This window comes from Nannobrachium achirus (genome assembly GCF_963921795.1).
Source record: "Nannobrachium achirus genome assembly, chromosome: 22".
Classification (NCBI taxonomy): domain Eukaryota; kingdom Metazoa; phylum Chordata; class Actinopteri; order Myctophiformes; family Myctophidae; genus Nannobrachium; species Nannobrachium achirus.
In genome coordinates, this window is record NC_137829.1 from 18187990 (window position 1) to 18199972 (window position 11983).

Here is an 11983-nt window from a genome sequence, read left to right on the forward strand (position 1 = left end):
ATTAAACTGTCATTTTCAGGCTGTTCGACGTGTTGACATCTCTTTTTTTTTTTTTTTTTTTTTTACAGGTGCAGCGTTCAGTGCCAACACTACAGGAGGCATCAGCACTTCTGTGGCCGTCTTCTGCCACGAGTTGCCTCATGAATTGGGTAAGTCATATTATTTCCAATGACCTCACAGATAACAAAGACATCTATAGACAGCGGCGGAAGCTGTATGCCCAAGCCAACATGCTGTGCTGCAAATTAAGCATGTGCTCGGTACCTGTTAAGATATCTCAATTTTAGATCCTTTTGTGCACGGCTGTATTCTGCCCACCTTTGGTGTCGCTACAGACGAGGCAGCATCAGACGTCTCACAGTGGCCTATAATGACTGCATGGGGCTGCTGCTGAGAGCTCCGTGAAGCTGCAGTGCAAGCCAGATGTTTGTCTGTTTGACGCTAGGGATGGGACGATACGTGATATTATCGTTTATCGTGATAAAAAACAGATTTAATTTATCGTGATATTGTCCTCCGTCATGCACTGGGATCAATTCACCTTTTATTTGCCGAGCTGCATTATCCGGTACCACTTAAACACTCTATAATTGGTAAAAGGTACTTATAATGTACATACTTGATACAGTCTTTTTTCACTCTCTATCACGTGTCTTTGCCAAAAAATAGCCGATCTACAAGCTCACAACGCGTCACTTTGTTGTGAGCTTGTAGATCTATTTTTTGGAAATGTTCCGCCCCTGGATAATGGATTTTGATTATCGTGATAATATCGTAAATCGCGATTTCTTTTGCCACAATAATCGTGATATGAAATGTTCTTATCGTCCCATCCCTATTTGACACACACACACACACACACACACACACACACACACACACACACACACACACACCACACACACACACTTCACAATCTACTTCCACATTCTGGTGCCCAACTAAACCTCCACATTGAAACCCACTCCCCACACCTGCCACTGGTTGCTCCCTTTAATCTCCGTTGGACAAAAGTGTACAAGAGAAACTAAAGCTCAGGACAAAAGAAAACATGCAGTAATGTCCCTTCACATCCAGTCATGATTACACATGTATGCATGTAGCCTTTCTAGCCTCTTCAATCTCTGCCATCCCAGATGTAGAAAAGGGCTCTAGTAAGTCTCAGCGGAAACGGCCTGGATTTGGAAAGAAAGAGATGAATAGAAAGAAGAAAGAGAAAAGGGGGTGGCCTACATTCCCTGCACAGTGTATAACGAGCGGCCTCTTTTTCCTTGCTAATTACCGCAATGAATATATTACCAACTCCTCTCTCTATCCATCAATCACATCATCTGGGATACAGGCAGCGAAAAGTTAAAGAGAGGCACGACGGAATGGAAGGGGTGGGACTGCGTTCCGCGTCGCACTTCAAAGTTCTTCAGGCTCCCTTCTCTTGGTCCCCCGGTTCCGCTCCGGCATGCGCCCAGAGACGCACCCGCCGCCCCGTCCACCGCAATTAACACACACATCATTGCCAATTAGCTTCACTCTGGGAGGCTAAAGAGCTCTCGTAATCATCAACGCTGCCTCCCAGCTGCAGCTGCTGCTGCCGCCGCCTCGGCTGGTGGGGTGGGCGGTGTGGGGGCGTCTTTTGTCTGGAGGTGGAACCCGAGAGGCGCTCTCGTCAAAACCTGCCGGCTTTTGTTAAACACTGGCCTTGTATGGAGCGGGTTGGTGGTGGAGGCTGCAAATTAGATGCTGGCTCAACATGTGAATAACATGATGATGACAACGTTTACATGTCACCGTGGTGGGAGACAGGGTTTGTGTTCCTTAATAATTAATTATATATTTGCTGAGGGTATAAAACATAAAAACACAAAGGAAAGGAAGGGAAGCGCTGTGTGTGTGGGGGGTGTTGAGTGTATGAAAAAGCTTTTGTTCTTATGTAGAACAACTTGTAGCCTAGATAGCAACACATGGCAGCAGTGCGATGCCACTAAAAAAGCACTTCTTCGTAACAGTTCCTGCCGGCGTCGGCACCGCGCCCAAACACCAATGACTAGTCTGGTTTTTCTGCTCCACAAACTCTTTCCATCGGCGCGGTGGCCCGGGCCGTTCCACATTTGTACCCGTCCAGACAGCACTAATAGTAGGATGCTGTTAGTCAACACAAGGGGGAGGTAGGCAGCACTTAATCACTCACTACCTGGGCTGTGGTGGCGTGGCTGACACCGCTCCATTTATCACTTAACACATAGCAGGGCTATACAACACTGTACAATAAGGCTCATCATTACTGCTGATCTGAGGTCTGGAATTCTCTTCTCATCTTGATCTCAGACACACGGACACACCCATGCACACATATTACTGTACTTGTGAGGACACGAACATTTTAGGACAGTAATTTTAATTTATTTATTTTTACCCCTTTTTCTCCCAAATGTAGTCCTTATGCCAATTGATTCCTCCCCACACACATTTCTGTGTTGTCACTGCTGTTGTATCCTACTGGCTCACCTGCCAGTGAGGAGCCCCCACCGGGAGGACGTACTGTTGTATCCTACTGGCTCACCTGCCAGTGAGGAGCCCCCACCGGGAGGACGTACTGTTGTATCCTACTGGCTCACCTGCCAGTGAGGAGCCCCCACCGGGAGGACGTACTGTTGTATCCTACTGGCTCACCTGCCAGTGAGGAGCCCCCACTGGGAGGACGTACTGTTGTATCCTACTGGCTCACCTGCCAGTGAGGAGCCCCCACCGGGAGGACGTACTGTTGTATCCTACTGGCTCACCTGCCAGTGAGGAGCCCCCACCGGGAGGACTTACTGTTGTATCCTACTGGCTCACCTGCCAGTGAGGAGCCCCCACCGGGAGGACGTACTGTTTGTATCCTACCGACTCACCTGCCAGTGAGGAGCCCCCACCGGGAGGACGTACTGTTGTATCTTACCGACTCACCTGCCAGTGAGGAGCCCCCACTGGGAGGACTTAATGTTGTATCCTACTGGCTCACCTGCCAGTGAGGAGCCCCCACCGGGAGGACGTACTGTTGTATCCTACTGGCTCACCTGCCAGTGAGGAGCCCCCACCGGGAGGACGTACTGTTGTATCCTACTGACTCATCTGCCGACTCACCTGCCAGTGAGGAGCCCTCACCGGGAGGACGTATTGTTGTATCCTACCGACTCACCTGCCAGTGAGGAGCACCCACCGGGAGGACGTAGAGCCTTGGTCTCGTCCTACTCCTCCCGCCCAACACTCCCTGCTGACAGGTGCCCCGGGCGGGGGTACCCCAGCAGAGTACATGCAATGACCAATATCACCTTCCTCGCTTCCCTCCCCTGAACATGGGCCAATTGTGTTCGCATAGACGCCCGACAAAACCGGCTGCACCACGGTTGATTCAAACCCACAACCCGAGTGCTTGAAAAATGCAATCTTTATTCTCATTACATTGTTTTACCCTCTCAAACAATGTCTGTTTCTCAATTTCTACTAGACAATTGGCCCTCACAAGTATAGCAAAACAAATATCAACGCACACACACATACACACCCCACCCACCTCCTGGTGTTAAGGTACAAACACGAATGTTCTCTCTAGCTGAATTAAACTTTAAACGTCAATAGGCCCTTGTTTTGTCACAGAAGAGTGCGTGACATGCGTGTGGGGGGGATGAATGCGTCAGCGTATCCTTGTTTACCGAGCAGCGAGCGCCGGGGGAGCGCTTATCATCTACGCTGACTGACATATTGACAGGCACGTTTTTGCTGCCGTCAGGAAAACGAAACCCTCCAACAAAAGCCCCAAAGTATTTTAGTTTTAGAGACGATGCGGAAAGAAATCGCTCATGCCCTTATCAACGGAAACGTTATTTCCAAGATTAAAACAACAGGTTTGTTGATGGATTCCCAGGGTTTCTGGGGTCATGGGAGGCAACACAAAATTGATAGTCTAAACATTTAATCTATGAAAGACAAAACACCAACATAGCAGCTACACAGTGAAATCTCTGTGTTAAAGTTAGAGCAAGTGATTTTTATTTTATTATTATTATTTTGTTTGTGTCTTCCGTTCCTGATCAAACTTAATTTCAAGGACCCACATTTTAATATGCATTATTTAGGCCAAAGACCGCCATTTGATGCAATTCTTATGTGTGAAATTGTGACGCATTGAAGATTGGCTTCTTGACTATTTTTCTAAGCTTTTGCAATCTCACCCCTGACTATCCCTTAAAACGAATAAGAAAGGAACTAAATCTAAGCCTTTTCACAAAACAAAAAGTAAACTGAAATAAATAACACATTAAATAAAACCTAATGGAGAAAAAAAAAATATATATATATATATATATATACCGTATTTTCCGGACTATAAGGCGCACTTAAAAGCCTTTAATTTTCTCAAAAAACTACAGTGCGCCTTATAGTCCAGTGCGCCTTATATATGGATCATTCATTGACATTGACATTCCCTTTAGCACAGCTCCATCTGTTGGATGCATAACGCAACGGTAGCATCTATTATGTGCGCCTTATAGTCAGGTGCGCCTTATATATGAAAACAGTTTGAAAATAGAACATTCATTGACAGTGAGCCTTATAGTCAGGTGCGCCTTATAGTCCAGAAAATACTGTATATATATATATATTTTTTTTTATATATAATTTTTATCCCACGATTTTGTAACCCATTTTTCAGCCGGTGTCAATTATGTAATCCTGGGCGCTACACTCCCTCTGCCAACCTTGGGAGACAACAGACTGACCTCATGCTTCCTTCTATGCATGAGAGTCCAACCCGCTTCTTTTCACTTGATGGGGGGGAGTTTACCTGGCTGGACGTAGCGCGTGGAAAGAGCACGTTATTCCAACCAGTTCCTTTTCCCTCCATCATGCTCTCCGGCTGGCCAGGGGGAGGCAGTATAGAGACCAGGATTACTACATGTTTTTTGTGAGGGTACCTACCCTAGAACATGTAAACTCCACACAGAAAAAAACTATAATAACCTTGGTGCATGTGAATGAACTGAACAAACCTGACCCCAAGTCTACGACTTCTCCCCCCTGTGCCGACAGGTGATTTTGCCGTGCTGATCAAGGCGGGGATGTCCGTAAAACAGGCCATTGTCTACAACCTGCTGTCGGCGCTCATGGCCTACATTGGCATGCTGATTGGCATAGCCGTGGGCCAGAACACGCACAACGTCACCAACTGGATATTTGCTGTGACTGCTGGAATGTTCCTTTACGTGGCTCTGGTGGATATGGTAAGAGCTGGCATGGTTTATGCTCCCGTGATGCCTATAACAGTCGGTTTCATTTTTCGGGGAACATTAGGTCGAGTTAAGCCTGGACCTAGTCACGTTTGAATCCTAATGTTCAGGGGTGTAACGATTTTAAAGGTCATTAAGTGATCTTTTTGGGTTAATTTTATCTATGAAATACTTTTGAAAAATGTTGGAATTAAGTTTGAATTGATGAAAAGTTATGAACTTCTTTTTAAACTTTTGAAATAATATACGTATTATTTTATTATTTTAAGAAACAAAAAAATATATATATATATTTATTATTTACTCGTGACCCATAAAAATGGGTCTGAGAAACAATGCTCTAACAGCCAATTAACACTTATTATCTTAACAAAACAACATTGTTGGCATATCTGTAAAGGGATTTCTAAGTGACCCTGCCAATGAAGCCACAGTGCTACTTTAAGAAAATCTTTTCTTTTACATCCAAATCATTGTTTTTCTCTTCCTTTTTGCAGCTGCCAGAGATGCTGCACGGGGACAGCGAGGAACACAAGCGCTGCCACATGGGTCACTTTGTCCTACAGAACATGGGCTTGCTGACCGGCTTCGCCATCATGCTGCTCATCGCCATCTTTGAAGACCAAATTGTCCTCGACTTTGGCTTCTAGTAAACACAGGGGGACAGAGGGTGGGGTGGGGTTGGGGTAGCTCTGGTCCAGAGCGTTAGCAAGGTCTTACTAACGGTCTGACACGCGGCTGGCTCAAACACAGGACCAGGATTTCTTTGCCCTACGAGGGCTCAACGTCAGTCAAAATAAACAAAACTACTTCGCTACTCATCTAAACAAAGGTAGTTTTGTGTTGTTGAAAGTCTATTCTCTGCGGTGGGAAACCTCTCAGCACCCCACCCAGTCAGTAAAATACACTATTTTTGTCATGAAATAAAATGCACCCACCTCGCGCCACCGCAGACACAACCCGGAAATAAGCTGCGGTCGATTTGGAATGCGTTTTATTTCATGACAAAAATAATGTATTTTACAAAGTGGGTGGGGTGCTGAGAGGTTTAGCAAAACTACCTTTGTTTAGTTGAGTAGCGAAGTAGTTTTGTTTATTTTGACTGAAGTTGAGCCCTCGTAGCGCAGAGAAATCCTGGTCCTGTCTGTGAGTCAGCCACCTGTCAGAGCTTTAGTGAGACCTCACTAACGCTCTGGACCAGAGCTAGGAGGGGGGAGTCTTTTTGGGCCAAGGGAGGTTTCCAGAAGGACGTGTCGATGTCGTGCTTCTCAGCCTTAAGCATACTTTGTTTGCCATGTTGCCGCCGGTCCAGTCTTTGCATGTGTGTTGAATCTCATTCATTCATTCATGCCCCTCATTCATTCATTCATGTCCATTCCAAACCTGAAGCCAGTGGCTTCTCCTCATCTCACGGCCACGCCGCTGATGTTTACACTTCCCCCTCCCCTCCTCCCGTTAAACGTTGTGCTCCGCGTCGATTTGTGTCCCTCCCTCCCCTCGTTCTCTGTGAACCACAGAGCTGTGCTGCTTGAAGGAATGCTTGAAGAAAACATCCAGCTCTGCTCAGAGCTTATTATCACCAAGGCCATAATAACAGCTACCATAGAAGTGAAAAAGAGAAGGAAAAAAAACAACAATTCAATTCCTGTGGTGTTCTCATGTTGAAAATACGGATCAAACCCAAACCAGGAAGGCATATTTTAAGCGGGTCCCGTTGATGGGATCATATAATGCCCTTGTGAATAGTCATCAAATTCATAGGTTTGCATCATAGCCATGAATCATAGTCTCATCATCATCTGTGGTTGGTAGACAGTGGACGGTCTGCTAATGTGAACAGTGCCACGAGATTTAAAGTACGGTATCTGACTTATACTTAAGTCAGGTACTTGTTTGCACCTGCGTGCAAATAAGTTGCATCTTGGCCTTTAAGGAGATGCAGGCAGCGCCCCCCTGCGGAGAGGCACCTGTCTCAGCCCAGCAGCCCGCCACTCATCCATCTCAGCCTAGGTGTTTATGTGCCGTTGTCCCCCCTCCCTGCTCCCTGGTTCCCCTGTCAACCCTGTGCTGTGTCCCATCAACCATGTCTGGTGCACCTGTGGCTTGTTTATGTCGCCCGTCATCCGTCATCAATCAGCCCGTCGTCAACCCAACTCCCCACTCTGTATCACAACGTCCTGCGTTACCGGGCGATGGCAGTGCCAAGCCTCGGCCACTGGAGCGGCGCCACTGAGCCCTGCTCTGCCCATTGAAGAGGCACTGCGGCAGAATGTAACAATAATATCGATGAAAACAGCAGTCCATAGCCGTTGCTTTATCGTTCTGAAAACTTGTTGTCGGCGACAAATCTTTGGAGTTTAAATAAAATGAAGCGTCTTAGAGCTCAGTGTTAATTCGTACTTTGTTGTTCAACGTTGTCGCATGCCGAAAATAGACAATCTAGAATCTCAAAAAAGTATTGAGTTGCTTTGTAGATGTGCTACTTTTGGCAAGCGACACCATCGTACGCACGTATGCACCCAGTATAAATCAGGCTTTAGATGGTGGCAAAGTCTCTCTCTGTTATATATATATATATTTAGACACCTTATATTTTGGTAATTGTGCTATTTTATATTATGTGATATGATCATCACAAGTATTGAAGTTATGCGCATAGTGTTAAGAAATGCTGCTGCCAAGGCCTTCACAAAGATCATCAGAGACGAAAGACAAAGTTTTGGCGTTTTGTTTAATTATCAGAAAATGTTGTCAGGCCGCTGGTTTTCAGGGGGTTGACAATCCGTCTGTAGCCAAAATGAGACATATCCTTGTTAGGCCTTTTATGTTTTGTTTTGTTTCGTTTGTATTATCTAGTTTTACAGTCAGCAGCTTAAAATGTGAATTTAGAACTTTTCTTTTGCATACAAAGTGTTTGTAGTTTACTAGTTAATGGAGGTTGGCGAGTAAAGTCCTCAAGAGGTGCTTTGTATAGATTTGACCGCGCTGCTGGCGACAGTTCCTTGGTCGAACTAGGGAGAGTTAGCCTGGGTGCCAGCCTGTTCGCTCCGTTCCGCGATTTGTTTTGTCTCTCCGCATCACAGTCTGGAAATTATTCAGTTGACTCGTATTTCAGGAAGCAAGTTGTGACGTATGCGTCATCGTTGCTGATTGGATGTTGTTCCAACGAATCAGAGTAAGGTTTTCGTAGCAACGTCATCATAAACACACTCAGCACACTGGTGTGTTTGACAGACATCACCAAAGACCAATCGGAAGTCACGGATGTGTGAATACCGCTTATATGTCCCACCTCCCCTTGGAGATAGGAGGCTTTCCAGACTGTGATGCGGAGAGACAAAACAAATCGTGGAACGGAGCGAACAGGCTGGCACCCAGGCTAAGGGAGAGTACACATTTTCACATCAGTGCTGTGCAAGTCAAATTTAGGATCAACGAATGAAGTTTTGTAAAAATGCGTCTGATCGTTCAAAGACGTCAGCTATTGTGCAGCTGAAATGTAATCCAATCATTCACGCTTTTTAAAGTTGTTGATTTACAAAGTACTTTTGTCAACAACTAAATTAGTTTACTTGTTGATCCTGACAATCTAGAACAGACCAAGCGATAGTAATAGCCATCATATCAGAACTGTACACGTGTCTCCTACTGTTAGCATTCTTTGCACTTAAACGGATATTTATCCCTCCTCGTTGGAAGCACACGACAGCCAGACATTCAGCCGTTGTTGTTTCTTTTTTTCCTTTTATGTTTTTAAATCACTAATTCTATGTTTCTCTTTTGTTTTTATTGATGTAGGTGCACAAACACTTTTGCCAAGTGCGCCAAAATGATTGGCCCCTTTGTGGAGAAACAAAGCCGAATTTATGCTCCAAAAATAACTCAAGCGCATACTGTATATCAGTGGTTCTCAGAGTGGGGTCCGTGGACCAACAGGGGTCCTTAAGGGGGTTCCAGGGTGTCCCCCACCTAAATGTGATAGTTACGAACCAAATGGACCCTTACATGTTTGTAACTCAGAGAGTGTACAAATGGAACCACAAATTTGGTTCCATTTGTACACTTTTGAGTTATGGGGGTCTGTGGCCAAAACTGTGGATCCTTGAAATAAAAACTAGAACTGCACACTGTCGAGGTACCAACTTGCGTCTTGTGCACAAGTACTTGTGCAGCAGCAGTGCGCTCACCACTGGCAATGCCAGTGACATCACCAGGAATGCTGGTCCCTCATTTGCTGTTAATGATGACGTTGCCAGAAATGCTGGTCCCTGATTGGGCTAGGGTTAAACACACACAGAAACACACATACATACATACCCTACATACTCAGCCGAACGCAGTACTTAAGCACTCTGCTGGCTCAAGTAATTAAATATAGTATACTGCATAGATACAAGTCAGGGTAACATAATGAATTGGAGACAGATGGGGAGGATGATAAGGCCGCTTTGTCAATCATCTCCTGCACCGCGACTAACTCTTTATTGTCAGTAAGGTTTAACTTTTGAACAAAGACGTATTTTGAGTGAATGGGGCATAAATACGGCTTTATCCTACCCACAGATCTATGCGCTAATTCTCGGTTTATACGCCGTTGTATGACTGTGTTGCCTACTCGCGCTTCGGCAGCGCGACACTGTCAAGCGGCGGTACGTTTAAAGTCGGCTTTAAAAACAGTGGCTGTTGCTCGTCTCTGCCACGCCTCCTCTCCATGACATTCCATTGGCTGTTCATTCATTCCGCTGCTCATGTCGCTGTACGCAGGCCAGCTAGCCGCTGGCTTCAACCTGTTTGTGGGAAGTCGCACACACACGAGAGCTGTGAGACGTCCTTTTATCCTGTCACCGTGTGACATCTCTTCGCCTTTGTCTTAACTGGGTTTGAATCATCATCTTTGTCACATTAAAATAATGTACTTTTGATCAGACTGAGTCATGCATGACGCATGAGTTGAATGGTACAGACGTTATGTTGGGTGTAAATCATTTTCCTCTTTGTACAGGAAGATCAGACATTCACGATTTTGTGTTACTTTTCGTTTAGGTTTTTTTTATATACAGTACCTCTTATTATGTTCATGATTTGATGGTGAAGATCATATTGAGGTCTTTGGTGGCTGAGAATAATTTGTATTGGTTGGCTGCCAATCATATTGTATTATCCACTTGAGGGGAAACTTAACTGATTTTGAAACTAAATCCCGTTGTTTTGATGTCATATGTATAGCATGGGGGAAAATACTCATGTCTCTGTAGGCCTGTGGCGTCAAATGCATTCCCCCCGCGTCATGGGGCGCATCGTTTTTATGTGCATGACATCACAGGTGTGGAAATGCACAGAAGACATATTTCCCTATTTCCGTCCATGCTAAACACCTAAACTGCTTTGCCTTTTTTCACTATTTTGAAAAACATTTTAAAATAGTTCAAATGTCTGATCTATAAGCTCACAACGTGTCAATGTAGATCGGCTAATTGAAGTATTTAAAAACGTTTTTCTAAATACTAATAAAAGGCAAATAAGTTTAGGGGTTTAGGGTTTAGCATGGACGGAAATAGGGCCCCATGGGCTATTTTCCACCCACACTACATATGAGATCTACATTCAAAATTAGAGGTTTCCGGGGAACTATACAATTAGAATGTGCGCTTTATTGCCACATTTTGCCTTCATTTGAAAAGTGTTAAAATATGCAACTGTTTTATGTTCTCATGTTTAACCACAGTACAGTTTGTTTATACCTGGATATACAGTAGGTTGAAGATTAATTAAATTCTCTCCCACTCGCACAAACGGCAATTACATTTCTCTATTCCAAAATGTAACTACTAAGAAATAGAAATGCTACCTGAAAATGTACCACTCTGTATTTCTAAGATAAGGATCGTTTTATCATTGAAGGAGAAGGATTTAAATGACCGCTACAAGAGTAAAAGTCCATACTTTTGTTTTAATTTTCTGTTATCAATCATCCTTGGGGAATAAGTGTCATGTGTTTTCTTTTTTAAATGGTGGCCGATTTATACTCCGTTGCATGGCGGTGACGCACGCCGAAAACGGCCGACCCGCAAGCACAGCGCGCCACATCCGCGGCACATTGAGTAGGGGTGGGCGATATGGAAAAATACAATATCACAATATTTGTCCAACCTGTAACATGATACACAATATTGTCACGATTCTTTTTCATTTTGGTTTCTATGGTTATTTTTCAAGTTAATTAACCACCTACAAGGTAACACAAACCTTTTTGGGAGGTCTAAATTGACCCTTACAAGTATGTAACTCTAACAGTATACAAATGAAACCAAACATTTGGTTCCATTTGTATACTGTCCAAGTTAATGGGAGACCATGACATATAAATGAATTCTGCAATGAATCTGTATTAACAATTGAACAGGATTTTTTTATAAGACTCCCTCATTGTATCACGATATATACGTGTATGATATCTCTGATAAGGCATATTGTGGAGACATTGTATGATCTCAATGATATTTATCACCATATCCCCCATCCCTAGCTTGTAGGTTCGGCTGTTTTCGGCGTGCGACGGAGCATAGATTAGGCGTTTAGATGAGGACGGAGCTACATTTACAGCCACAAAGCCCCAAAGAATTGTCTCCTCTCTTTACTGTCCGTTGGGCAGCAAATCTTCTGTGTCAGAAATGAAGGTCCATGGTTTCGTTTAGGTTTTTATTTGGCTGTATATATTA

At 44.4% G+C, this 11983-nt stretch overlaps 1 protein-coding gene across 1 annotated transcript in view; it reads left to right on the top strand.

Annotated features, from left to right (window-relative positions):
• The window catches only part of slc39a10 (solute carrier family 39 member 10), a 62900-nt gene extending 56982 nt beyond the window's left edge, over positions 1-5918 (top strand). Inside the window, exons 12-14 of the mRNA XM_080752991.1 lie at positions 69-149; positions 5068-5258; positions 5762-5918. Of these exons, the coding sequence (XP_080609117.1) occupies positions 69-149; positions 5068-5258; positions 5762-5914 (425 nt within the window). The 3' untranslated portion in view covers positions 5915-5918. The remainder of the gene's footprint in view (positions 1-68; positions 150-5067; positions 5259-5761) is intronic.
• The last annotated feature ends 6065 nt before the right edge of the window (positions 5919-11983 follow it).